This window comes from Drosophila albomicans, chromosome 2R (genome assembly GCF_009650485.2).
Source record: "Drosophila albomicans strain 15112-1751.03 chromosome 2R, ASM965048v2, whole genome shotgun sequence".
NCBI classification, from domain to species: Eukaryota; Metazoa; Arthropoda; class Insecta; order Diptera; family Drosophilidae; genus Drosophila; species Drosophila albomicans.
The window spans coordinates 15,345,915-15,373,255 of NC_047631.2; the positions used below are offsets into that span (position 1 = coordinate 15,345,915).

Here is a 27,341-nt window from a genome sequence, read left to right on the forward strand (position 1 = left end):
AGAGTGGGAGGAGGAGAAGAAAGTGAGATAGGGAAACACAGGCAAACTGCTGTTATCCCTTTCAGAGTAATACTCATAAAATTAAAAAAAGCTCGAAAGAAAGCTGAAAGCATTTAAGGAATATTCAGTAAAACTAGTTGTTACCTTGTATAATTCTGCGAGTAGATAAATATTATTTGCATTCCATTAAGAATTCTATGCATTGATTATCATCAACTTATTGTTATGATAACAGCACGGAAGTAAGACAAAAGACAACTCAAAGGTGTGTGTGCCATTGAAACTATTTACTACTTAAACCTAGACATGGTTAGTTAGTGTATTCATCATTCATTTTTGACTACGTTAAACTGGTCTTACAATCTATTGGTTATACAAAATGCAAACAATGCACTTAAATGCTATAATCAATGCTGATGAAGCTGTCCAGCGATCTCTTTCTGTCTCTATCAGCAGTTGTGACACTTGACCAACCCCACCTCGTCGCAGTTCATGCATTTGAGCGCCACAAATTCGGCCGTAAAGTGATTGCGATGCACTGACTTCTTGGAGCCATTGCACGATGGACACGGCAGCAGTCGATAGCCTCCACAGGTCTGGCAGGTATAAGTGCTGGCAATCGTTTTGTAGGGTTTAAGCAGCTGTCGCAGTTCGCCCGACTCGTTCATGCGCTCCACGGTGTCCGCATCACCAATATGCTGACCCTCCACATAGAGTTGGGGCACTCGGATATGTGAGGCATGCATGCGTTGGCGCATCTCGGCCTGATACTCGACGCTCATGAAGACGTCGCGTTCCTCGAATTTAACCAGCAGAGTGCGCAGAATCTGCTTAACGTTGGCACATTTGGTGTAGGTATCTCGTATGACGCCCATACTGGTCGTGTAGAGAACCACCTTGCCTAGATCTTTCTCCTTGTAGCACTGCAAAAATGCCAAATAGTAAAAGAAAAAGATTAGTTGGAGTTGTAGTTGGTTAAGAAGTGGAAGTTCCAGTTCTTCAGCTGCGTTGTGTTGTCTTGTGCTGTGTGTGTCTGTGAGTGCTGGAAAAGCAGGTCACCAAAAAGCTTGAAATTGGCACAGAATTCGCCACATCGAGCAGATTGTTTTTTGGCTTCTGTAACGGTCATGGCAAGACGTGAACTAAAGACTGCATGAAAGAATGGGGCGCGACCAAATGGAGCGAGAGAGAAGTCTGACAAAGTAAATTAAGAACAAATGAGTCTTTAAGCGGGCAACTATAAAACAATACCATGACCAAATCTAATGCTTACAATGTAGCGACATTTTCAGCATTCGTTGCCCCATGAAATGGGTCTTCATGCTTAAATGGGAGAAATCTCTGGATTCGAGAATCACAAAAACAAAAAATAAACAACATTTACAAATCTGTGGAATGTATGTAATCGCTCATGTTAGATGTTGATCGTCAACGACTTCTGAAACTGTACAACCTGTTGGGTTCATTAGCTTTTGTGTCTTTGTCTGCGGCTGTGTCTGTGTCTCACGTAACCGAACAACTCTGCATGTCACTCAAAATCCTATTAATCAATTCAATTAAGCAATAATGGGAAAACTGCTAGGCAATTGACAGCAGCTGTCTCCTCACTCTTTTACCCACACACACACACGCATACACACACAACTACGATTGACGTTTTTCCGACTATTTATGATGGCTTATTTTGTAAGGCCGAAGAGTGAACCGGTTTGGGTTCACTCATTTCATTTGACAATTAACATTTCCGTTAGTTGGCCAACTTTGGTGCCGTCTGCTTTGGCTAATGAACTGCTTTCAGCCAGCCACTGATATCAATGAACTGTGCAAGTGCAACCTGGCTGTTAAAGAGTATTCCCCAGTACTTACTTACTATGACTCTTTTAGAAAGAGACGCCACAAACCGGTGTAGCGAGAATTAGCCAGCCAGCGAAATGCACACCACGTCACTCAAGATTAAAGCTTAGAGTAAAACACACAGCTTACTATTAAAGACGATTGCAGCGAAAAAGATAATAGAGCATTGAAATGCAGTGTCAAAAAAACAAAATGACTTACGATGAAAACATACTTTTAATTTGCCATTGCTATTGTGCAAAATAATAATATGAAAAGTTCAAAGACTCGACTCGAGCAACTAGCCAAATCTACTCCTATACTAGTCGCAGTAGTTGTCAAAGCCAGATGCGGTCAAAAGGAAAGTCAACTTTTCAATGTGCTCCAAGTGAACGTTGTGTCGCCTGGCGGTTTTTCCCAATCCATTGTCCCTGCTGCTGACTGTGTGGAAGAGGGGGGAAAACTCAGGCCTGAGCCTGATTAACGCTCTTCTCTGGCTGCTCGACTCGATGTCAGCACGGGGCCGTCTCAACCTGTGTTTTTCAATTGCCAAACAACAAAAGCAGCACTCACAATTAACACACGTGATTTGCACGGCTAACCTCGCAGCACTTTGATTTGTTGTTGTTTCTATTTTCATTTTATATTTAGTTTTTTATATAGTTTTTTCGGGGTTTTGTCAAGCTGCAACCACAAGAGACGAGACGCAGCAACAACAACATTGCAATAGCAATAGCAGCAGCTGCGGCTGCTGTGGCTGTTGCTGTTGCTGCTGCTGTTGCGGCTGCGGTGGCTGCTGCATGAATTGGTAAAAAGAGAAAGCAGGTCACTTGTATGGCCAGGCAGCAGTCAGTTGGAGTGATTGCCAATCGAACAGTTGAGCAACAAACTTCGAGATAGAGGCTAATGCCAATGCCAACAACAGACGCTTTATATTTGTCGCTTTATATTTTTATTGTTGATGTCGCAGTTGCTGTCGCAGTTGCTGTTGCTGTTGCTGTTGTTATTGCTGTTGCTTCTCGAAGGTGACAAAATGAAGTCAATGTGTTTAGTGCGTTTGCTGTGGAAACACAACCAATTTGGCAGACATCAGCCATCAAAGCAACAGCAACAGATTGCTCTAATTACCGCTGTCGAGGGCAGTCGAAGGGTCGCTAAAGATTCCGATTACAGTCAAAACAATGGCCAAGCATTTTCACTTTCGATTCATACTGATTGCTCTACTCATACGAATTGAGTTGACTGCATTATAATTAGTGGCAGCATCTCACTTTTGTTATTGTTATGCAGATGTTCACAATGCGTCCGCATTGTTAGCCTCGAATTTAAGTTGAAGTTTGAGCTTCGTGTTGGCTTCTTTAGACGGGGCTAATTTGCATGTGGGCCGCTATAAAGCCATAAAACATTTCTTTTCTTTGGCATTTGGCTAAATTATGCTGATCTGTTGCTGCTCTAAACATTCCATCAAATTCATCAAGTCAAGCTCTATGGCTACGAAAGTGAAAAGTAAAAACTACTACAACATTTTGCGGTGCACAAACCACAACAGCAACAACAGCAAACAGCAACAGAGAAGCAGACAAACAAAACAATTAAACTGATCTTAAATCTGAGCATTAAAATAGATAAAGGGAAATTTCCTGGTATTTCTTTTTTTTTTTTGTGGAAGAAGAGAAATGCACGCAGCTGACTAACCTAATAATAAAAGTTAAAGAGCATAAAAAACAACTCTCAAAAATAATATTCATCTGTGCATTGGATATTTACATAAATTGTACGTTATAGATGAGCTGATTTTGATGCATGATAAAACAAATGTAACTGTTGTAGGCCATTACTTTAAGATACTTTTTTTAATGCTCACTCAAGGTGGACAGACAATTTTATACGGAAATAGTTAAAAGTTCTTCCTCTGTTTAAATTCACTCCCAATAAGACCTCTGAACACGCCCCATAGAAATGATTATTTCATTTAACATCGCTCACTTTCTATGATTAACTGTTTCTTCAGTTTTCTAACTGCACAATCTCGAAGCCACCATTAGTCACTTAAGCTGCGAGTATCTCAGGGGAGCAAAAGAAAACCACAAAAAAAAAACGCTACTATCCAATATCTACATAAGTAAGCTAAATAAGCCAAAGCTGCGGCTAAAGCTGAAGCTGGCGAGTGTCGACAAAATAAGCCACTTAACGGTTTTCATTATACATACGAGTGTGTAATTGCTCAAAGAAATACACAGAAAGTAATGGGAACCAATAGAGAAAAGACACTGAACACGGAGGTGGCTGGGAGAGACTTGGAATCGCAGCTCATTAGATTACGAGCAAGGCGAGCACCGAGAGCATACAAGACATAAATACCAAATGTGAAATAAAATGAAAGATATTGAAAAGCAACAACAACTGACTACTGACAGCAGCAACAATTGGCGCTGAAAACGGCAATTGTTTTGCTAGCACTTTCTCCTTCGAAGCGTGCAGGCAATTGTAAACAGTAGAAACAACAACAGCAACAACAACTTGGTAAGCAATTCGCCAAGATGCGCACTCAGATTGCATAAGCAAGTGACTCAATTGGGGGGAGTTTGTGTTGGGGTCTCTATGGGTCTACCACATGTTGGAGTATGTAAGTTAAGTATACGTTTGTCTAGTGCTGCGGGAGAAGCGTGGGAAAGGGCATGCTGCGATTGCTACGTAATCGCAAGCGAAGTTGTAATTGGCTGCTACTTACCTTGGCATTTGGCTGCTGCTGCAGCTGCAAGAATGTGGCTATTCCATTGCGCACACGATTCTTAACGCCGCGCACAGTTCCCTTTGCTGAGCGTATGGTTGACTGTGTCGAACTCGCTGTGCTCCTCACATCCCGATACCCGGCGAACACGTCGTGCTGCTCATGTTCCGTTAGTCGTGCCAACTCCCCGGCTCCCTCATCGCCGTTGCCGTCGCCGTGTCTCGCAAAGCTGCTGAAGTTCTCGTGTTCGTTTATGTGAAAGCTGTAGTATTGATCGTCGGCATATTTGTAGTTGTTGTTGGAGCGGTTGTTGCCGTTGCCGTTGCTGCTGCTGTTGCTGTTGCCGTTAGTGACTGGCAGCGATGAGGCTGTTGCCTCCTCACCGGTTTGCACAAAGTTGGCGCGTTGCACGGCGGCACGCAACTCCTCAATGCTCTCCTCGTTGAGTGATTCGCGCGATAAGCGCAGCGATGTCTGCGACGACTCTGACAACTGTGACAGCTCTGACAACTCCGTCTCTGCCTCCGCCTCCGCTTCTGCGATTCCGCGGCCAGTCGGGTGCCGGTTTAACGGCTTGTCCTTGACCTCCGCGGGGCTGGTGAACTGCACCACATACTCCGAACTGCTGCGTCTGTCGCGTATGTCCCGTAGCAGAGAGTCCGGTAGCAAGGTGCCGAGCATGCGTAATGATTTGTGACGCTGCCTGAGCTGGCCACTTGGCTTGGCTGCCGCCTGACGCACATACTCCGTGGCGCTGCAGTTGAGTTGGTCGCTGTTCAGGGAGGAAGGTTCGCTCTCCTCGCTGTCGTCAGTCATGAGGATCAGGGCTGGCTGCACGGGGCCGCTGTTGCTCTCGAGATCGCTGCCGTTGCCGCTGTCGGCGGTCTCGCAGTGTGTTGCATATTTCTGGTACTGTTGCATGTAACAGTTGGCCGGGCTGTCAGCAACGGCTGCAGCTGGCAGTGTGGGCGTGGCTGCCTTTTGCACAACCATAATGAGTACTTGGCACAGAACTGACGACGAAGCACTTAACTTTAGGTTTAGCACTAAAAAAACACAGTCTGACAACTCGCTCTTATGTCAAGTTTTATTTTTTATTTTAGTTAGCTAGTTGTTTATTTCTTTGTTGAATGCAATGCGTTCACTGACTCTATCGGTTGTTGCACCCGTCCTCGCATGTCTTTATGCTTCAGCTCTTGTCGTTAGACTGCGTCGTGTGTTTTCCCGCAGCTCTAACAAAGCTGCCGCGATCCAAGCAGCCAAACAACTTGGCAGCCAAAGCCAAGTGAAGACAAGCCAAGCTGAGGCAGCTAACCGTCCAGTGATCGTCTCTCGCTCTCTCATTTCTCGCATTTCTTCATTTCACCTAGTTATTGCCATGCGGAGTGGTATTCAGCCACACTCATCGAGTCGAGATGAGATTCAGCAACTACCCGACTACTGCTTTCTTTTCGAGCCAAGAGATTAGAGCTTCGAGCTAGAGGAGAGCAAACGGGTATTCCATTAGGCGCGCATTATTAAATTTTGCAATTTTGCGCCCGTTTCTGTTTTGAAAATTGTTGGCCATTAGCGGCTAAGAAGCTTCGGGCTGCGTTTTCAATGCCGCAGCAGAAAGACTGAAAGACACATCTGCCACAACGCTGCCATCCGCAGCGATATCCGTGGCAATCGTGGCAATGACTTGACAACGATTATGTCAAGACAATACTGACTAAGAATAGACTAGCAGATGGTTTCTGGCTCTTGATAGCGCTCTCAAATCGCCATTATGCCCCAGAAGAGCAATCTGTGCAATCTGTCGATGGGGATTGATGCGATGAAAAAACACTTTTTAGGTTAATGGAAACTTTCTGGATTAGTCGGTGCTTAGCCATCTGAATGTGTTGTCAAATTAGTTGTTCTATTAATAAACTTTAACTAACAAAAATCAACAACGTTACTTTATGACATTAATTTCCGATATAAGGAAAATTACTAATTAATTTATTTCATATTGCTATCTTCTATAAAACACTGAAGAAGTAAATAACAGAGCAGTAGAGTTTTTTGTAGATACTTTTCCTGTTCAAAATAAAGTTATGTGTAACTAAAATAGAAGGTTGATTCTCTCTTTTTAGTAAATATGTAACACAAGTATTTATAAAAACTTATACTTTCTCTTACACTCAGTGATTCCCATCAAATCCAATAATATGTAGTCATAAATTAAACTTCCGGCACTTCCGGCATTTATCATCGAGAGAGATCAAGTGATGCACATGCCCGAAAACAAACTACGCATATCTGAACATCGTTCACGTTTCATGAGTTAAAGACTTGTTAAATCGTTATCAGCAGCGCAGAAGCTTATCTCAGACTGGGGGACGGACAAGCGTGCGAATATTTGGCATTTTTTTCGCTGAATGAACAGTTCGACGGCCACTCATAGTACTCATGGACCGGATATTAGAGAATTTCCACTGACGATGGCACGAAATTCATTGAGCTGTAAAAATGCAGTAAGCAAATTGCGTGGCTCCAACTGCGATGATAGTTTTAAAGGCAGAGCAATGTCAAGCAATGTCGATAAGCAAAGCTGAAAATGCGCATAATCAGTTTATAGAAGTGCGGAAAAGATATTCATACTACACTTTTGCTCGTAACTTATAAACTTTTGCACAAATTGTGCTGCAGCAGCGGCAACCAACAACAACAATGAGAACAACGCCAACCACACAATCAATGCAATTGCTAAGTTTGCTGCAATTGTGATTGTGACTGCGGCTATTGCGACTGTGACAACTGCGAAAGCGACTGCAACAGAGAGAGAGAGAGAGAAAGACGGAGACGGAGACGATTGCGGCGACTGTGCGTCTTATCTCGAATCTCGAATCTAGTGGCGTTGCCGAATTTAGCCAGAAATCACGTAGCAGGTGCCACAGCGAAATTCTTATGAAGCCGCGCATTAGACAATGCAATCAAATTGATTAAGTGAAATGTTCAACTAATATAGAAACATCAATAAGTATATGTTTTTTGACGACTTACGAGATGAACAACCCGATAGTCGCATACCAACACAACTGGCGACAATCGAAGACTTTGCTAGTTTGTTTACTTGTAAGTTCACAAGAGTGATTATCACACGTGTTGTGCTGCTGCTGATAACAAATGGCGAGCGATACAATCTTTGGTATCTGCAGCATTGCATCGCGTCTGATGCTCGTATAAAAGAACCCAACGCATCTCAAGTAGCATTTAGTGTGGGTTTAGTGTTTCAGCATACACAACTATCATCTAGAACATGATGCTTGGCTTTCGAGTGTTGCTGGCTCTGCTCGCTGTTGCGATATCCAACCATGAGGCAGCTGGAGTGGATCACGATACAATGCTCTGCTCCAATGACAACACTCCGATGTGTGCGCAAAGTCAAGGTGAATATCTGCTATTTAAGAACGAGTGCGACTTAAGGAAGGCTCAGCGCGAGAATCTGATGGGTGCCCCACTGTGTAAGTTGAAGATTTCTACCTCATAAATGATAAATTAATAATATTTACCCTTACCTACAGTTGATGTAGCTCTGCACAACTGCGTGCCCAGCTGTGAGTTCGAGTGCCACGATGGCTTCCATCCCATTTGTGGCGTCAGTGTCGCTTCCAACGAGCGAAAGACCTTCAGGAATCGCTGTGAGATGGCGCGCACTTCCTGCAACTCCAAATCCGATTGGTTGGTCTACAAGTGGGGCGCTTGTCCCAGCAGAAAGAGTCAACCCAAGCAACAGACTCAAGCAGCACACACTGTGTTCGTGGGTCAACGCAAGCGTCGTCGTCCTATTCCCTGCACCAATGTCTATCGTCCTGTCTGCGCTGGTTATGCAGGCGTAAAGTCTACTTTCTCCAATGAGTGTCTGGTCAATGCGGAGAACATTAGAACCAGAAGAAGTAAGAGCAGTGTGCCATATCTTGTAGTCCGTTATCTAAGTTTGATTTCATATGCTAGATTGGCGCGTCATTTCCGAAGGCTTGTGTGGCGAAGACAGCACCAAGATGAAGCACAGTCGCAAATACAAACCAAAGTACAAGCCGAAGGTGGAGGTGGAGCGCAGCAAGCGCAGTCACAAGCAACTCAATCAACTAGACGACTTCGAGATCTCTGAGGATGCTGTGCAAATCTTTGCTCCCTCCACATTTCACACGCAGTTCATCAGCAATTCGGGCACCATGGAGAAGAGTTACTCGCTGCCTGCTCGAAAGCCTTACATGGCAACCATGCCCAAGAGCAGGCACATTTATGGCAGTGACCCGGTAAAGCCAGAGGAGAAGCCACAGCTGAAGGCAGAAGAACAACAATCACAGTCGAAGCCATGTGTGTTCAGTAATGAACCCGTTTGTGGCAGCTTTAATGGCGAGAGTCGCACATTTCCCAATGTCTGCGCCCTGATGGAATACAGTCAAGCTGTGGGCCATGGTAAGCACTCTGCGCTGTGCAGGATTAGCTGGCAACAAGCTGTAACGAGTATTTCAATTCCACAGCTTGGACCATTTTGTATGACGGCAGTTGCCGGAGCTGCGATAAGCCCTGTCCAACGGTCTATAGTCCGATTTGCGCCAATCGCAATGGCATTAGCTACACCATCATCAACGAATGCTATTTGGAGCGTGTGCGCTGCAAGGATCCCAACAGTGGTGAGTTTAGAAGCGATTTGTGTGCTAAGCTTGCCTGACTTTTAATCTATCGTTTTGACAGATTGGAAGATCACACATAAGGGCGAGTGCACAGTACTCAACGATGAAGTGTCGCAGAGCATCCCAAAGCCCAGTCCAAAGCCATCGTCCCGCATTCACGATATGCTCTATGCAACCAAGCACCAGGTGGAGAGCAGCAGCACAATTTCACCAACAACAACTCCGAAAGCAATTACAACTTCAACTCCGCGTCGCCAGTTGAGAAAACCTAAAAGTCCCACGCCCACGCCAAAGGATTTGAGCAACCGGAAGATACGTAAAATTGAACTCTTTGGCTTTGATGGCTACGCACCCAAGGAGACGCAGCCCATAAAGATGCCAGTGACTTCCAAACTGTGGTCACCCAAGGACAATTGGCTGTTGCACCAGAGTCTGGACGAAGAGAAGAATAAGTACAACAAGAAGACCAGCCATAAGAAGGCGCACAGTGAAAAGTATCCACTGTACAATTGGGCAAACACTGCAACAACTCCGGCACCGACAACTCAGTTGATGTTCACAACAGCTGCAACCACAACAACTACTGCAACTACTCGTGCCCCAACGACCACAATCACAATCGAAGAAGACATCACCAGTGCAGAGCAGCTAATGAATCTCGAGACGGACTCCGAAATTCTTTTCATGATGGGCACAACTCCGCAAGTAGCGGAATTCTTGGAAACTGAAGCTACCACACGAACAACGTTCACTTTGGCCACCACAGCTGCAACAACGCCAACACCAACAACTTTGTCAACTACCACAACACCACCAAGAACAACTGCGGCTACAACCACGTTGCCACCCATAACCGAACCAGAGGCAGAGAGCACAATTATTGATGATGCAACAACAGAAATTTTTGATGAAACCACAACAAACAGATCTACAAAAACTACAGCAAGTGACACTTCCACAATGTCGAACGAAATATCAACAACTCAAAACTCGGACTATTTGACAGATGAGTCGTTGCAGGATCAAAGTAAACAAACCTCCATATATGGTCTTGATAAAAACTCTCTGATCATGCGTTTGCTACGCGCCAGAAGCAGTAAGAATATGGTACTCTAATTTCATTTGTTAATTAATATTTACATAGTCTAAGCTATCAATTGATTTTATTTTATAGAGCCAGTGATATGAGTGCTCTGTATATTTTGTAGAGTTTTCAAAATAAATTGTTACATTTTTAAATTAGCGCCATCTATTGAAATTAATTTGTTGGTTTTTATCTTAACTGAGAAAACACAATTTTTAACCGTTTGCCATTACCAATATATGGGGTTAAAATCCAAGTTGATAAACAAAGACTATGGCGCCCTCTATTGTTCACGGTTTGGTATTTCGAAATTTAGCGTGAATTTTTACCGAGACACGCACAAACTTGGCAAGCGTGGCTTGCAACCTATTCTCCACGTGAATTGTTGCTCCACACCGGTTAATTTGCTCCTCACTTAGTAACTTCTCAACCTATTCCCCACACGTAATTGTTGCGCCACACCGGTTAATTTGCTCCTCACTCAGTAACCGCTTAATCAGCAAAGACACAGACCACGAATATTTGTCAGCCAACTTTGAGTTCATAGTTTCCTTATTTATTTATAACTATTGTGAAGTGTACTAACTCAGAGTAATTAATTATAGCCTTTAAATATAATGTACGTAATTTCTTTCAAATAATAAATGTGAATAGAATTATAATAAATATTTATTTTGAATAATTCTTTGCATTTTATTTATGACAATTAAGCAACGTTTGATTTGGTTTCAAGTTGCATTCGACTAGTGGAGTAGTAGCTTAACCTAATTAAATATATTTATTAATATACACTCTGACTAAAATAGAACATAGCGAGAAATCAGGATATTTAAAGTTATATTTTTAATTGTTTATTATGATTTAATATTGGTCTGGGTTTACATTATTAATATAAGCGCATACTGTTTCTTTGACCAAAAAGGCGTCTGACCGATTAGATACGTAACACAGTCATTTTTAGGAATTTGACCTTGCCTTTGTATTTAATTGCTGCAATTAATAGTCTAACCAATTAAACGCATATTAACAACAAATTTCACTGCTTTCTGAAGACCAAAATCATTTTTAATGGTCGAAACTGTCAGTTGGCGGAAACAGTAATAAGCCTCTGGCCAGCCTATCTAATAAAGTGTCTATCCGGTTATTGTGTGCTGCTTCAAGTCAGAGTCCAAGTCCAAGTCAAAGTCAAAGCATGTGCATAGTCCTCGCCAGCTTTAATTTGTTTAATCGATGGCATCGCATCGGACGCTCGTAAAAGTAGTTTTGGGCGGTCACAGCAATCCTACTACCCCACACTCACACTCTCTTTCTCTACTCTCTCTATCTCTCTTTCACGTGCCTCTCGGTTGTTGTCTTCTTCGAAATAGTGGCACGCTTGTGTTTGGCTTCGTGATTTAATATTCAGCCATCACAATCGCAATTGAGTTTGATCTGGGGCCAATCATTATTGTTGGCTAAGTTTTGGCCGAACTGCAGACAAGTGGCTCAAATAATTATTTTTGTGGCTAGTTAAAAACAATGTTTACAACAATTGCGGCTAAACTTTCTACACACAGCTGCATCGCGTCTTTAGCCTTGAATATGGAGTAGTTATACCCGCTACCCAAGGGTAAAAGGGTATGTAATGTATGTTATAGGTAGAAGGAGGCATCTCCGACCCAATAAAGTATATATATTCTTGATCAGCGTCAATAGCCGAGACGATCTAGCTATGTCCGTCTGTCCGTCTGTCTGTCTGTGTGTCTGATCGTCTGTCCGTCTGTCCGTATGAACACCTAGATCTCAGAGACTATAAGAGATAGAGCTATATTTTTTTTCGACAGCACTTGTTATGTTTGCCAGCAGATCAAGTTTATTTCAAATTTTTTCCACGCCCCTTTCGCCCAAATCAAAAAATTGAAAAACAAGCGTAATTTTAGTGCTAGAGAATTTATATACATACAATAACAACTATTGTAATTGTGATTCCTGAAAATTTGGTTGCGATCTAATAAAAATTGTAGAAGTTATTAAATAAATACTTTTGTATGGACAAAAACGCCTACTTACACGGGGTCTTACTTGCTTTGGCTGACAATCTGGTATATTGTGTCGTCTATGGTATATTTTGAATGTTGTACTATATCGATATACAAAATATACATTTTGGTATATTTTTAGTATTTTCGGTATATTTTGAGGAAACTACCGCAATAATTTGCTTTTACTCAAAATGGGCAGCGGGTATCTCACAGTCGAGTGTACTCGACTTTCTTACTTGTTTTTATAATGGGTTGATCCATGAATGAAGAATGAGAGTGTGGAGGAGGCTATCAATCAAGGTTCTATTAGTGCATTATGATTACATCATTGTGATTTATGGTTTAGCTAATTAATTAACTGAATGTCGCAGTTGTGGCTTTGTCTGAGAATGCGAGACGCATTGTCCACTTGATGCACGAGATAATGACGAGATAGTTGTTTGCATGACAAGAAGCGAAGTCGACAAAGTGCGCCAATTGTTACTTTCACTGGTCAATAATGCAACAGGGGCAACAATTGCACTGCTGCCACTGCCAACAACAACAACTTTCGCGTGCAACGTTTGCAGCATTGTAATTAAGACGGTCAGAGCACCGACTCCGACTCCGACTTCGACTCCAACTACAACTCCAACACCGAGCAATGCTCACACTTGGACAGAAGCTGGTTATAATTCGCCACAATTCAAAGCACACTTTTTCGTTAAAATATGTAAATTGCACATCATGATCATGAAAACAGATATGTACATTCATGTTGGAGTGTGTATCTATTGATTGATCTGCTCGAACATCGTTCGCTTACATGTGAGACTTAATCTCACCTAAGTGCATTCGCACTTATTCTGATTGGTATCATTTACAAGAGTTTGCATCGCGGTAGCCACAAGCATGGCTCATTCATTGTTAGACAAGGCTTGAATGGCGCCAAGGCGTTTCGTATCTATCAAATACTCGCGTATGCGAATATGGGATTCACTTTCGTTAGCCTCAGCGACAGTATTTTGCACTGCGGCTTTTGCTTTTAGTCACACGCTGCGAGAGTTTGGCCGCTTGATGATCGCTCATAATCCAGTCGACGGACGCGATTCAATTTGCTTGTTGTTCGCTGTTCGCTCGCTTGTTCAATGATCGCTCACCTCAAACTCGCTTTTGCTGTTGCTGATGCTGTGACTGTGACCCAGAAAATAACGCACTTGCATTGACTCACATCGTGGCGCATGCAGCTGCGCCCGAGCAGGAATCGCAATTCCGGTGCATGCTGCATGCTGCATGCTGCATGAGCATTAGATGCCGATGTTGCCGCTGCTATTCGTCGCTGCTGTTGCTTTTGCTTGCGAAGCCAGTAATGCGGTTGCCTCTTTGTGATAAAAGGAGTACACAGGCGCCTTTAGTTTCCATTTGTGTTTCACTCGGCCAACCGTGCGGTGGTGTTGTCAGCTCAGCGAACGCGAGATTCGTTTCTGTCACAGTTTCACAGTGTCAAAGAGTCGTAAAATCAATCCATCAATACAAATCAGCAAAGAAATGCCACTTTGGCGTTGGACTATCGCTGCCTACATGGCATTGGTGCTGATTCTACTGCTTCACTTCAGCAATGCACAGGATCAGATCGCCACAGATGCGCCCACATCAACGGCAACTTCATCTGCTGCTCCCCCCAATAAGAATGTGGAATCGGATCGATCATCGTCACGAGCCGGCGGCTCTTTGGTTGCCCACAGTGATGTCTACATTGCGCGCAATCAGCGGGAATGCTTTGAGACGCGCAATCTGGTGTCCTGCATCAAATACAAGGCATCGAGGCTCATTTGGAAACTGGCCACTAACGGCATGGGCTTCTTCCCCAATGAATACGAGCGGGAGCTGGACAAGCCGCGCTGGCTGAGATTGGTGCAGCTGGGCGAACCAGCCGAAGATATAATGGTATTCAATGATGCCAAGAGCCTGGAAGGTAAATCCAAGATATGGACAGATTGACTGACGCTGACTCTGACTCTGACAACTCTCTGTTCGCTGGTGGTCAAGTGGGAAAGTGACTATCCAAGGCAATTAGCAGCAGCATTTTATGCAGATAGATGCCTGGGGAGGCTTTCTCGATATTGTTCAATCTGAACAATCCAATTGAACGGACGGGTTTCACCTACCACATAGACCACAAGTCACTTATGTACATAGTTGTGTTGTGTTGTTTCATTAACCACTTTTGTTTGCATCGCAAATAGCAGCAGAAGCAACGCAAAGACAGAAGCCAAAAGCCATATTATGCTGCTCTTTTAATTGCGATAAACACTGCTGATATTTACCATACCCATAATTAATTAAATTCGTCGGAAATCTAGATACTTTATGTATATTTTTATAACATAAACAAATAGCGCATAATGTGATTAACAATTTGTACTTTGGCACTAATTGCGTGCCTCGAATTTTGTATCTCTATCCACTATCAGGGGACAGTGAGCTAATGCGAATTTTCAAGTTCCTCAAGCGGTCCGTTGAGACCTTTGGACGCAATCATGGCGTGCAACTGGTGCTGCCCAAGGAGACAGCCGCCAGGGTTTTGGATGAGTCTGGTAAGCTTAATGAAGTCATTAATTTTAGCGAAAGTGTGCTAACAGTCGATGGCATCTCTGCAGAATCGCGTGGCGCTCGAAAGAAGAAGAAGTGGCTCATTCTTCTTCCTCTGATTATATTAATGAAAATTGCCCACTTGAAGATGACCCTGGTCACATTGCTATTGGGAGTTCTGGGCATGAATATATTACTGGTGGGCGGCACAGGTTGGCTCATTCACTATCTGAAGTACAAGACGATGTGCAAGATACATCCACACTTGGTGCAGACACATTCGCATGTCTACGACTCCGATCCAGCAGACTATTCGCAGTTCCTAGGCAGCAGCTTCTCCAACAGCTACAATCCGTCCAGTGCACATGAAGTGAATGCCAATGGCTATAGCAAAGACTGGGCCACGAGTAAGGCGTACAATGGCTATAACTATCTGGACACCATCAGCAAGCGGATTCACTGAGTGAGAGTGGAAAAGAAAAAGATTCGTGCCAGGTTCCAGAGATGAGTCCTAGTAAAAATTGTTATGGTCAACGTTATTGTTTTTTTTGCTTAATTTAAATAACTTATTATAATTTAGGTTACACAATTATTTAATAAACTAAATGTTCGCAACAGTTGATCAAATATTATTTCGCCCACGCACATTTTCCGGATAAAAAGAATATGCTCCATCCCCCGCAGGCATGCGTAAATTGTGACGACGTCTTGGCCGTGTGTGTTTACTTGTACCTTATCAGCAGCACGCTTTTGTTTACCTAACAATTTAACCTGGCCGCACAGAAATAATATATCGGTGTATGCAAAAAGTGCCCCACCAAGAAGTGAATCTACGGCAGCAGCACACGAAAATCAATATGTTTATTATACGTAGTAGTCTCTGTGATTCTCGGCGCCCACCGAAATAAAATGTATATCGTAAATATGAAAGTTCCAGCTAACTGGTTAATAGGCCAACAAGCTAACCAACAGCAACAAGAACAACAACAACAACAACTAGCTATCATCTGGCTACATATGTAAATGATTAAGTTAAGCAAATATGCTTTAGAAGGCGGTGCTATTGATTGGATCACTGTCAGCCACGAACAGAAGCGCAAACCACGTTGCCAGAGCACATCCACTCGCACTCACTCACTTCTGTGGTTCTCTTCTGTTTGCATCCATTTATGGCCCACATGAATAGCAACTCGCTAAGCGTCCAGCAAACATGGGCGATAAGCGCCCATTGGGCCATGCGAACATGTTTAATGATCCAGAGCAGCAGTCAAATTTATTGCCACGGCTGATAGCAAGGGCGAGGCAATGCAGGAATAGGGGCATGTGGCTGCAAATGGGATTGAATTACAGACAATAGATTCCTCAGCTGAAATAAAATTCGCCCCAATTTACACCAAAATTTATCCTTTATTTCCCGCTAAATAAATTACAATGGACTTGTGGTCAGTTATGTAAGCGCTTAATGAAAAGAAAGTGCTGTCATAATTAATGCAAATAAGTAGTGCTTCTAAAAACGCCTTATCATGATGATGTGAGATTTCTATACTGACACCTGTGATGAAATCTTCGCATATACGACACACCATATAGATTGTAGTAAAAAACCGGGGTACACCTCAAGAGATACGATGTAACGTTTAGTGACAAACACTGTAAAGTGACGTTGCTGATAAGTAATTCTAAGTTCAAAGCTATATAAAAAGCCGTCAGCAGACAGAAGTTAGACAGTAACCATAGTCTGAGTACATCAAACGCATCTCAATCTCGTGACAAACTAGATATCAAAATGCAAACCGAAAGAACCTTGCCCGATTGGCTAAACAAGGACTACATGGAGGAAAAGCTTCGTATTTTCCACAAAGATGCAGAGTTAAGTGTCATCAAATTGTGGTCACTCACGGCTTCGGGCAAGGGCGAAAACTTTGTTGGCATCATCACGCGTATTTACGTCGATTTCAAGCTATCGAATGGAGAGCAGCAACAGCGTTCGTATTTGCTAAAGGAAACCTGTCCGGATGATGCACCTCAAGCAGCCATATTTATTGAGTATAATATCTATGAACGCGAGATGGACATGTACGAGTTTGTGTTGCCAACGATGTCGCAGTTATTGTGCGAGGCTGGCATCACGGAAAAACTTCATGCCGATGCACTCAGTGTGGATCGAGAGCACGGTATAATTATACTGGAAGACCTGTCGCCACTCAACTACAAGAATGCAGATCGCGTCAAAAAGTTAGACTTCGAGCACACTCGGTTAACGCTCGAAATGTTGGCTAAATTTCATGCTGCTGCTTTTGTGTTGGACAAATTGTATCCGGAAATGCTCGCAAAGAATTTCAATCGCAGTTTCTACACGCGTGGTGTGAAAGGCTATACAAAAGTATTTACTGGTTTCTTTAAGACTCTTGTTCGTTACGTTGAGTCTCAGCCGAAACTAAAGCAACGTTATCATGACAAACTGGTGCAGTTGACAGATAACGTCATGGAATATGCAGCACGTTGCTTCGATGTTGATGAAGATGATTTCTCTACACTTATTCATGGCGATTGTTGGACTACAAACATCATGTTTCAGTATGACGCTAAGGGAAAGCCAGTCAGCGTGTTGCCAATAGACTTTCAGTTCAGCACTCGCACCTCGTCAACAATGGACTTGCATTATTTCTTCAACACATCGCTGCAGGAGGAAGTCTTCAACCAGGAATTAGAGCTAGTACAGATTTACTACTATGCACTTAAGAGCGCCCTTGAGAAACTTCAGTATAAGGGAAAATTTCCGTCTTTAAATGCATTTCAAATGCAGTTTGAGTGTCGCAGATTTGCTGGTAAGTAGATGACCTAGAGTTTTAATTCTAATTCCAATTTCTTATATTTATTTTATCCATCAGGTCTGCTTGCAATGAACTTCCAACCGATGATGACTTATGTGGGCTCCGATTTTTCAGGATTTAATGATTTCTTTGATAGCAATCCTGAGGCCATTCGTTTTCAGAACTCTTTATACGACAGAGCAGAAATTCAATATATTGTGCATAAAATGTTGCCCATATTCGATGCCAGGGGATTGCTGGATCCCCAATAAATATTTAAGTTCAGAATAAATGCAACGAAATCTTAATTACATATTATCATTCTTTAATGTAAAGCTAAGGTCAGATTTTGAATTGCAATTTGGTTTCACTGTGCTTGGCAGCTGGCAAAAGCTTTTCAGACGTTTCCAACCCCTAGCGATGTTGATAAGAAAGCTTCGCACAGCTGTTGGCCCAAAACAATGTGAAAAGCACTCGTATTTGGCTTGTCAGATTGCGCAGCATGTTTAGTTGAAACTTCGGGCTCACAGCGCGTATACGCAACGAGCTGCCTTTGGTGGGTGCTTCGCAAACGGAACGGACTCAGGGCCATAACTATAAAACATAGGACTGTGGGCCAAAAGCCAACAGATGGTCGCCGGCTGTGCACGCGTCAAGTTATCGGGATCGCAAATTCTTGGATACCGCGCACAACCGTTAAAGTTATTAAAGTGCTCAAATTAATTGAAACACTCGCAAAATATAGAAAACAAATGAGAATTTATTAATTAGAATTATTCAGAATGCTGTCGAATATTTATACAAAATTGTGTTGAGGCGACCGTAGAATGCCGTAAAAGAATCACTTCACAAATCAAAAGGTAACAAACCCGAATGTGTGTGTGGAAAATGCTTTGTTTGTTTTTGCATATGCCGCCATTAAAAATCGAAGGCGTGAAATTTTCATAGCTGCCTGGCAGTGTGCTACGCGGATATCTGCCCATAATGAGCCGGACGCCGCGCCGGCTTTCCATATGTGATTTCAGTTTGTGTATTTGCTTTGACCCAATGCGAAATTCGTAATCAAAGTGCGCTGTAATTCGCTGTGACGTATTCAGAGAGATTGTAACAGTCGAATTGAAGAATAAAATACTACAATTACTAAAAAAAAAAAAAATAAATTCGTAAAGGAAGTTGTAATTTAATCAAAGTAAAAATTTACTGCCAAATTTATTTTGAGTGCTCGCCGAGGGAAGGAAGTACTGAAAGTGTTTGTGTGAGCGACCGAGTGTTGTGGCAATGCGAAAATGCTTTTATTGGCCGGAAATTCAATTTAATAAAAACGGAAAGCAACGAACAGTTATAATAGTTCGGGCAAAGTGTAAAAATAAAGTTGCATTAAATAATCACCCCTTTCGCATGAATCAATATTTAAGCAGAAACAACGTTCATGAAAATCGCATGTTTATTGCTCAAAAATTTGATGAACAAATAGAAATGAAAACCAAAGTCTTATATTTCTCACGCAATTTAAAATAAACGATTTTTTAAAGCTAATTAAAACCATTTTGGGGTAAACATAATTAATATTTTGGCAGATTGTGCTCCTAGCTAAATAAAAAATGTAAATTGCAAACATAAATTTCCTTCTATTAACTACTGATTTAGTGGAGATTCGTAAATTAAATTGACCCCGTCAAAGCTTGCTGCTGAAAATTACTAAAATATGTAAGAGTATTACCACAGAGTATTTATTTTAATTAAAATGGAAATTGCTGGCATAATTACTAAGGCCCCAGTCAACGTTGGAGATTTGAATACGTAAATAAATCTGAAAAAGTATTTATAACTATAATATTCCCGGCAATGATTTCAGGCATCTATGAATGTATGCAAATCTCGTTCTGTGTAAAATGAAACGTATTAAAAAACAGCTACATATTGATTTTGCAGTGTAAATGTTGGAGTATGTGATTTTTATGCAAAATTGATTATTTCCTATTTATTTATTTAATAGCTTGTGCATTAAAATGAAATTTAATATGAGTTTAGTCAAGTAGAACTTTGATAGTAAAATGCAATGGCTGTCCTTGCTTAAAATACACTAAGAAGGATATTTACTGCATGCCAGATAAAAAGTTAAAAGCCATTAAAACAAGAGAATTCCATTGGGTGCATTTTAAGCTGAAAGCTGAACATGCTTACAGTGAGCAGAGTGACTTTCGATATACAATATAAAAAATACACAGTGCGCAATAAAATCATGAAATAAATTAACTTTTATAAAATTGTAAGTTCCCAAAAAATTCTGACGAAAGGGAATTAATATCTTAAAGGCTCTTTTTTAATGTTGTTCGCTTTTTAAGAATATGTTCAATGAGTTCAATTTTATTAGTTTATGTTTTTTACTTTTAAAAAACAAATCAAAATATATTATGAATTTTTTAGTATTTGATTTCTTTTGGTTATAGCTTCATTTCATTCATTATAAAAAATTTTGTTTTGTGTAATAGGATGTACTTTATACGGAATTATAAACAGAACTGTAGGAAAGAATTTAATCAGGAGAAAGATATGTGCAGGCTAATTGCAATATAAATACTGTAAACGTCTCGTCATGCCAAGAAGCCATTACAAAGTAGATGTCAACTCGAAATGAAATTACATTCCGACCGCAACTTTCTTTTAAACAGAAAAGTTTCGTCTTCTGTGTTATTTGTTCGTTTGTTTGTTTACGTGAGATGCGTTTCTTGAAAGGGAATCCTGACAGACTTAACCATATGGCAGTCGAAATCACTTCATTTTACATTTATAGAGCCTCGTCCTCAAATTGACTTAGATTGACAAAAGGGAAGCATCTGGACAGACATTTAATTTAATTATTACACAAAAGGAAAACTGCTAAAAACCTTTTCGAATTCATCCAGTTGATTGAACGTCTGCAGTCTGCGTATTTGACCATTTGCCACTTGATGTTTGTAAAATGCTCAATCATTTGTGCAAAGTTAAATAAACTTTCAATAAAGGAATGTATCTTTCGTTACAATAATGTTCAACATTTTCTGCTCATTCTTCGGGCATCTGGCAAAAACATGTTAGACAGCAGAGTAAGCAAATAAAGCTACGGCTTATGCTGGCAATTAATAAAGCAAATACTCATGCCACCGAGGCATATAAATAAATGTCTAACGTTTCAAATAAAATATTGATTCATTTCTCATATGTCGCCTTTAAGATGCGTAGAGCAATAAAACTCTTTTGGCAATAGAAATGTCGCTGTAAAAAAAACAAGCTCCGCCTAGCGACAGCCCAACGGAGCTCAAATAAATTACAATAAATTACAAAAAATAGCTGTGCCAAGACAGATGGAAATAAAATGGGTTGAAGCTGGTCGTGCGTATTTCGCGGAATGGGGGAGGTATTTATGTTCTTTATCACATGGTTAACCGTGGTAGGTGGAATTTGCAAATGCACCCACGTGGTGAGGCGGACTACGAGTGTATTCGAAGCGAATGTTGACAGTTTGAAAATTATTCAAATTCATGACAAGTTCCCTGAACTTGAGGCTACTTTACATAATTTTCTTGTCGTCAACTTTTGTGCAAAAGTCATTTCGCAAATGCCCAGCCAGAGCTGGAAAAGTAACTGTGATAAATTTATCTAACAACTCGAAGCGCTTCTGACGCTCAACAAAATAAGAACATGAAAACTAAATTTAAACTTTTGTCGCTGCGGAATGTGATTCCCATGTAATGAGTCGAAGCCAACGAATGAATGGATGTGCTTTTAAATAAATTTTTTAGCAGCGATGGGTCAAATTTCCTTCGAACTTTCTTTCACAATTGTAATCTATCTTTTGTGTACAAATTTATTTTTATCTAGCCCAAGAGCATTGAAAAGTTCTACGCTTACCTTTTATTGTTGCGCTTGACTATGGTTAAAATTTGTGAATTGATTTTGAAGTTCTTTCGATTGCAAGTTTTGTTCCAAATTGAAAGCAAAACCATTATTAAAGTTATCTGCTCTTCAAATGAGCAACAATAACTTTCAATACCTTTCAGTATCTATCAATCCTATCTGTTTCCCTTGAGCATCTGTGTGGCATCTGTTCACGAGAGAAGATAGTCCTGATTTATGGTCAACACATTAATTGCAGCAACCGATTGTGAAGCATACTTTGGGGATTCAAATGAATGTTATTTGTGCCCACCTCTGTCTCAGCTCATCGCATTTATTGACACTGACAAGTACGCACCCATTTTGTGCAGAGAATGCGCAATTATTTTAAGCAATTGTCGTCATTTATAAAGCTTCTGCATGTCGAGGAAAAAAGTACATGTTACTCGTAGTATCCAAAACCCAATCTTTCCCTAGAGAAGACTCTCTTCTACGGCTACTGCAATGTAATATTAAAGAAAAGCTGCTTTTTTAAGCTATGGAGCACATCATGTTAAATTCATCAGGGAAAAATATGCTCTTAAAGTACCGCAAAGTGTTTTCCGGCTGTTAAAGGACATAGCAACGCCCCTGTCAAAAGTAGTTACTTGTGTAGGCTTAGCAACTTGGTTTGAATAATACGGCCTTCAAATGAAAAAAACCTTGCGTAATTTACATTACATAGAGCATTGTCAGCTTGCTTACCATCGTAAAGTGAACAAATTTGGAGCCAGTGACCTTTTAATTAAGACTTCGTAAAATTAATTTAGTCTATATTAGTAGCTACGAGTATGTTTAATGCGATGATGGTGTAACATAGCTACGATGTTCTTTTATGTTTTAAACTTTTTATAAATTCCTCGTTAAATTAGCTGCAAGAGTATTAATAGGTCGACTACAGATGGTTTATTTAAATTTTATATTGAGAACAAAAAAGAAGCTCTATTTTAATTTTGTTTTCGTTTTTAAAAATAGAATGATTTAAGTATTTTAATTAAAAACAAGCTTTTCTGTCATGTTTCAAACTCATCTGCAGTGTGGGGAAAATACATTTTAATTGTTTAAATGTGAAGTGAAAGTACTTGAAAGCTTCGGCTGTTTTTTTGACGCACCAAAAAGTATACTGTGCAAATTTCAATGATATTCATATCAACAACATGTTGGGTTGGTAGAAAGTAAAAGCACAGCAAAGTGTTTATCATATACGAGTAGTAGCTCTATCTGGAATTATGGCGTCAAAATTGGAACTCCATTACTACCATAAACAAGTTGGCATAAAAAGATACTTGGTATAAGTCAACCGACTGGCACTGGCACATGATTATAGTCACTTTTTTTTTTTTTTTGGTTGGTTGGTAATGTCATAAGTTTTAGGACGTATATTGAGCTGAATTTAGGGCACTACATCACGCATAAGTATGGATAGCCTATATGCACGCAAATGAAAGTTTTCGCCGACTGTCGGAAATGCGAGTAGTCTAATGAGCAGACAGTTTATTTCTCAACAGAAATCCAACATGAATTGGACAACGCCGAGTGTGGCCACATCGGATGAAATATTTAAGGAAATTGCGAGTAAAACAAATTTTGATTTAATTGGTGAGCGCAGGCATCTGGTAAACTATCCCAAACTGTTCCCCAATAACAACATACACCACAATAACTATCACAACATCAACGACACCGACCACGACAGCAGCAAGATCAATACGATGCTGCTACTCAACAGCACCGGCAACGAGAGTAACGCGATGCCACCGAATATGGATCCATTGCTCATGGAGCAGTATTTACACAATCGTGCCATTGAGAGTCCATGGTATCACTTACTAATCGCAATGTACAGCGTACTGATTGTGTTTGGTGCCATTGGCAACATCATGGTGGTCATTGCCGTAGTGCGCAAGCCAATAATGCGCACTGCCCGCAATCTCTTCATCCTCAATCTGGCCATATCGGGTGAGTGCGCTTTGTGCGTGCGATATTAGAGACGACTTTTGACGTTTATGCTTGCTTTTGCCATTTTTTGGACCATTTACAGACTTGCTGCTGTGCCTAGTTACCATGCCGTTAACTCTAATGGAAATTCTTTCAAAGTTTTGGCCTTACGGTTCATGTGCCATTCTGTGCAAAACGATTGCCATGCTGCAGGCATTGAGCATTTTTGTGTCGACAATATCCATAACAGCCATCGCTTTCGACAGATATCAGGTTGGTATTAAAGCGTAATTACTTATTTTGCATTACTTATAATAGATTTAAGTACACTCATTTCTTACTTAAGGATCTATGCTGTATAAACTAAATTTGTTGACACAAAAAAATATTGTACCATTTAAAACATTAAAGCATAGAGCGGCTTCCACTCTTTACTAACTACGTATACTTTATATTAACTCAAATAATAATTACTCGCCATGGTTCTAAGAGAAATTCAATTGTTTCACTTGGCGAGCTAATAAGAATATTGACACGGATACTTGATATTTATTCAATGATTAATTAATTTCCATCTGAAATTCATTCTTTTCTTCAGGTAATCGTTTATCCCACGAGAGATTGCCTGCAGTTTGTTGGGGCTGTCACAATATTGGCTGGCATTTGGATACTTGCCCTGGTCTTGGCCTCGCCACTATTGATCTACAAAGAGCTGATCAACAGAGATATTCCGCCGGTGCTGCACAAGTTTGGTGTACCACATACGATATCATACTGCATCGAAGACTGGCCCCTAAATGAAGGTCGATTCTATTACTCGATCTTCTCGCTATGCGTACAGTATTTGGTGCCCATTCTCATTGTATCGGTGGCCTATTTTGGCATCTACAACAAGCTGAAGAGTCGCATCACAGTTGTCGCCGTGCAGAGTTCGTCGCAGCGCAAAGTGGAGCGTGGCAGGCGAATGAAACGCACAAATCGTTTGCTGATTAGCATTGCCGTCATATTTGGTGTGTCGTGGTTGCCACTGAATTTTTTCAATTTGTACGCGGACATGCAACATCCGTCGGCTGTAACGCAGAGAATGCTTGTGGCATATGCCATATGCCACATGATTGGCATGAGCTCCGCGTGCTCCAATCCGCTGCTCTATGGATGGCTCAATGATAACTTCCGTAAAGAATTTCAAGAACTATTGTGTCGTTGCACTGAATCCACTAATGTTGCTCTCCCTGGTCATACGACAGGCAGCAACGTGCAGGCAGCGACATCGCGTCGTCGGCGCAAGAATGAAGCCAACATGCTCAAAGGTGAGCTTCAGCTCTTGGGCAACCGAGGCTGTGTCGATGTTGATGGCGGTGTCAGCATCGCGGCAACCGAATTTAACACAAGACAAACTGTAAACGGAACACGCAGCGCCGTCACGGAGTCTGTGGTACTCACCGAGAATCCCATGCCCACAGAGATGACCACCCTGGTGCCGCGGTAAAGCCAATCAAAATACTTCTACTAACTTCTACTACTACCACTACCACTTTGAATCTACAAGTACTATAAACTGAGAGCCATGTGTATTATAGTTTCATAAATATGGAGATTGCAATGTTTTGCAGTCTGTCTTGTGGCTGGACTCCGAGCTCGAAGCTCAGTAGATTTGCATGTTTGAGGGTTGCTCGAATTCAAAGTAGCCTATTACAACTTCAAGTTGCATGCTTTTGATACATTTAAAGTCGTATAATTTGTATTTGTTCAGTCATAAGTAAACGTATTTCATTGTACAAGTGTGTGTGTGTGTGTGTGTGTGTGTGTGTGTGTCGGTGTGAGTGGCTATCTTGATGTATTGTATAACTTTCATATGTCATCGTGTAAAGTAATTGAATATTTATGCACATTTACAGTTTGCAACAATACTAATTGGCAATTTGCATACTTGAACCGAACTTGAATGAAACCTACTCTCTCCTAGGCCCAATGCCACTCGAACATGGCTCTAAGGAACCAAAAAGGAGCAACACGATTCACGATTCACATGAGAACTCTTCAATTATACAGACGCAAAATTTACATTTACATTTAATTTAGAAATTTATGGATTATATATACGAGTAAGCTACAAAGATGACTGAATGAAAGCAAAGCTAAGTTACATTTAAGGTTTAGAAAGGATATTTACATCTAAGTATGTTTGTGGTAATTGCATGTACTTAACACAATACATTACATTAAGCTTATCATTATCATCCCTTCAACTGTATGAGTATTGTAATACTACTTAAGCATTACCGAGTAGCATTAAGTCCTTTCAAGTACTGTGATTTAATTGAATGAGCCCTTCAATTAAATTTCGGGTAATTGATGAACACACAACTCTACTACTGCATTCGAAATATGTTAAATAAATAAATACATTTATAAATCTGCCACTTTGTTCTTACTGAAAGTACGCTACGTAACCTTAAGTCAGAGATTATCTCTTATGCAGTGCAAAGTTCATATTTGTTGCTTGAGTTTTATACTTTGCCTGCAATTCATGAAAGCATTATATATCATGTTAATTAGGTATATTTGTATATATATGTGCAGACTTTTAAAGCAGCATTAAACGTGTCCATAGCTTAAATGTATCTGTGTTTATTATGTGTGTGCAAAATTCTCTTTTAACTTTCCAATAACGAATTCGGTTTTAAGTTTCAACCAAGTTTTTTTGGATACTGTATGTAGGACCTTAAATAAATTATAATAAAAACGAAAAGCAAAGGTTTGACAATGAGTTAAATTGGTTTTACTGGGAATGAAGGTATTTCGTTGCGGACACATCGTTTTATTACGCTGGGTCAAAGATGCTTCCTTCCGTTTACGCACAAATGGATTATAACATTTTATTGCATGACATGGGAGCATGAAATGAAAATATTAATTCCACTTGCAGCAAGTTGACCAGCCGAGTTCGTGACAACACTAGTCACACCTGCTGCACACATAACCTTTAACCTTCGCCAGCTTGTTTCGCCCTTTAAAGATGTTGCTTACTCAACTCAACTCAACTCGACTCGAGCAACCGTGCAACAAAACATGAAGTTAAGAGCAATGGCCCATTAAACGACGCAAATGTGTGCCCACTGTGATTATGCGAACATATAAATACTTACGACCAGACAAGCTCCGTCCATTGAGACTAGCAGAAAAAAGGAGGACAACTGGTTTTATGTTCTATCTTGAGCCTGCATAAAAATGTGATGCCACATACACGGTTTGGGCGCAACTCATCAATCACAATACACCTAAGCCAATGTTTTGCTAAAGGGCACATCTGTATTGACTAGCTGAAATGATTGTTTTTTTGTAACAATTGTATTCGGAGTAATGGCTTAATAATGCTATCAAAGCAGCTTACCACCCAGAGCGAAGGGTCATCATCTTCGCATGAACCTAAAAGGCCTCGTGTGAGTCTCAAATGTGACCGATGACACACTCAAAAAATGTGAGAGGTTCCCACAGCGTGAACAAATTTAATTAATAATTTCCAAGATGATTTTGAAAAGTTACTCACTACTGCTCGAATTGAGAGTATGAACTTTGAGTTGCTAACTATTCACTTTCGCTATAGACTTGCGGCAATTGTTTCTAAGGTATCTTAGCGTCGTACATATTTCTAGACGTAACGCAACTTTGCACTTGTATCATGTGAAAGTGTTTATTTATTTATTTTGGCCCAGGCGTGGTCATGGCATCTGATGTCACTAACGAGGGCTGTCGACCACATGCTAAATA

The 27,341-nt window shown here is 40.9% G+C and overlaps 5 protein-coding genes across 8 annotated transcripts; 4 read left to right on the top strand and 1 right to left on the bottom strand.

Moving 5' to 3' along the window:
* Positions 1-218: 218 nt before the first annotated feature.
* LOC117575946 (glutaredoxin domain-containing cysteine-rich protein CG31559) lies at positions 219-5,813 on the bottom strand. Its single transcript, XM_034260407.2, has 2 exons — positions 4,565-5,813; positions 219-923 (listed from the first exon to the last, which is right to left on the bottom strand). The coding sequence occupies exons 1-2, from the start codon at positions 5,555-5,557 to the stop codon at positions 450-452; spliced, it is 1,467 nt and encodes a 488-aa protein (XP_034116298.1). The 5' UTR covers positions 5,558-5,813; the 3' UTR covers positions 219-449.
* A 930-nt stretch (positions 5,814-6,743) lies between these two features.
* LOC117575945 (uncharacterized) lies at positions 6,744-10,470 on the top strand. 3 transcript variants are annotated; one of them, XM_052007208.1, is made up of 6 exons: positions 6,744-7,663; positions 7,845-8,052; positions 8,113-8,484; positions 8,543-9,010; positions 9,076-9,228; positions 9,290-10,470. In XM_052007208.1, the coding sequence occupies exons 1-6, from the start codon at positions 7,595-7,597 to the stop codon at positions 10,342-10,344; spliced, it is 2,325 nt and encodes a 774-aa protein (XP_051863168.1). In that variant the 5' UTR covers positions 6,744-7,594; the 3' UTR covers positions 10,345-10,470. The 3 variants fall into 3 exon arrangements, with proteins under 3 accessions (XP_051863168.1, XP_034116297.2, XP_051863169.1); XM_034260406.2 differs by having other exon boundaries at positions 7,578-7,663; positions 7,806-8,052; XM_052007209.1 differs by having other exon boundaries at positions 7,578-7,663; positions 7,817-8,052.
* A 3,252-nt stretch (positions 10,471-13,722) lies between these two features.
* On the top strand, positions 13,723-15,519 carry LOC117573442 (uncharacterized). The gene is made up of 3 exons (XM_034256662.2): positions 13,723-14,287; positions 14,787-14,909; positions 14,973-15,519. The coding sequence occupies exons 1-3, from the start codon at positions 13,861-13,863 to the stop codon at positions 15,365-15,367; spliced, it is 945 nt and encodes a 314-aa protein (XP_034112553.2). The 5' UTR covers positions 13,723-13,860; the 3' UTR covers positions 15,368-15,519.
* Positions 15,520-16,645: 1,126 nt separating this feature from the next.
* On the top strand, positions 16,646-18,010 carry LOC117574204 (uncharacterized). Its single transcript, XM_034257909.2, has 2 exons — positions 16,646-17,732; positions 17,796-18,010. The coding sequence occupies exons 1-2, from the start codon at positions 16,691-16,693 to the stop codon at positions 17,987-17,989; spliced, it is 1,236 nt and encodes a 411-aa protein (XP_034113800.2). The 5' UTR covers positions 16,646-16,690; the 3' UTR covers positions 17,990-18,010.
* A 232-nt stretch (positions 18,011-18,242) lies between these two features.
* On the top strand, positions 18,243-25,817 carry LOC117576219 (neuropeptide F receptor). 2 transcript variants are annotated; one of them, XM_034260825.2, is made up of 5 exons: positions 18,243-18,577; positions 23,126-23,591; positions 23,674-23,843; positions 24,169-25,055; positions 25,469-25,817. In XM_034260825.2, exons 2-5 carry the CDS (start codon positions 23,150-23,152, stop codon positions 25,482-25,484), a joined length of 1,515 nt encoding a protein of 504 aa, XP_034116716.2. In that variant the 5' UTR covers positions 18,243-18,577; positions 23,126-23,149; the 3' UTR covers positions 25,485-25,817. The 2 variants fall into 2 exon arrangements, with proteins under 2 accessions (XP_034116716.2, XP_051863171.1); XM_052007211.1 differs by having other exon boundaries at positions 23,141-23,591; positions 25,537-25,817.
* The last annotated feature ends 1,524 nt before the right edge of the window (positions 25,818-27,341 follow it).

Bases quoted from the DNA above. Each gene is read 5' to 3' on its own strand.
- LOC117575946 (XM_034260407.2), bottom strand. From the start codon at position 5,557: ATGGTTGTGCAAAAGGCAGCCACGCCCACACTGCCAGCTGCAGCCGTT. The intron at 924-4,564 runs GTAAGTAGCAGC...GCATTTTTGCAG, and splicing joins AGCAGCAGCCAAATGCCAAG to TGCTACAAGGAGAAAGATCT.
- LOC117576219 (XM_052007211.1), top strand. From the start codon at position 23,150: ATGAATTGGACAACGCCGAGTGTGGCCACATCGGATGAAATATTTAAG. The intron at 23,844-24,168 runs GTTGGTATTAAA...TCTTTTCTTCAG, and splicing joins TCGCTTTCGACAGATATCAG to GTAATCGTTTATCCCACGAG. The intron at 25,056-25,536 runs GTAAAGCCAATC...ACTCTCTCCTAG, and splicing joins ATGACCACCCTGGTGCCGCG to GCCCAATGCCACTCGAACAT.
- LOC117575945 (XM_052007208.1), top strand. From the start codon at position 7,595: ATGAACAACCCGATAGTCGCATACCAACACAACTGGCGACAATCGAAG. The intron at 8,053-8,112 runs GTAAGTTGAAGA...CCTTACCTACAG, and splicing joins TCTGATGGGTGCCCCACTGT to TTGATGTAGCTCTGCACAAC. The intron at 8,485-8,542 runs GTAAGAGCAGTG...TTCATATGCTAG, and splicing joins GAACATTAGAACCAGAAGAA to ATTGGCGCGTCATTTCCGAA.
- LOC117573442 (XM_034256662.2), top strand. From the start codon at position 13,861: ATGCCACTTTGGCGTTGGACTATCGCTGCCTACATGGCATTGGTGCTG. The intron at 14,288-14,786 runs GTAAATCCAAGA...ATCCACTATCAG, and splicing joins TGATGCCAAGAGCCTGGAAG to GGGACAGTGAGCTAATGCGA. The intron at 14,910-14,972 runs GTAAGCTTAATG...GCATCTCTGCAG, and splicing joins CAGGGTTTTGGATGAGTCTG to AATCGCGTGGCGCTCGAAAG.
- LOC117574204 (XM_034257909.2), top strand. From the start codon at position 16,691: ATGCAAACCGAAAGAACCTTGCCCGATTGGCTAAACAAGGACTACATG. The intron at 17,733-17,795 runs GTAAGTAGATGA...TTTATCCATCAG, and splicing joins TGAGTGTCGCAGATTTGCTG to GTCTGCTTGCAATGAACTTC.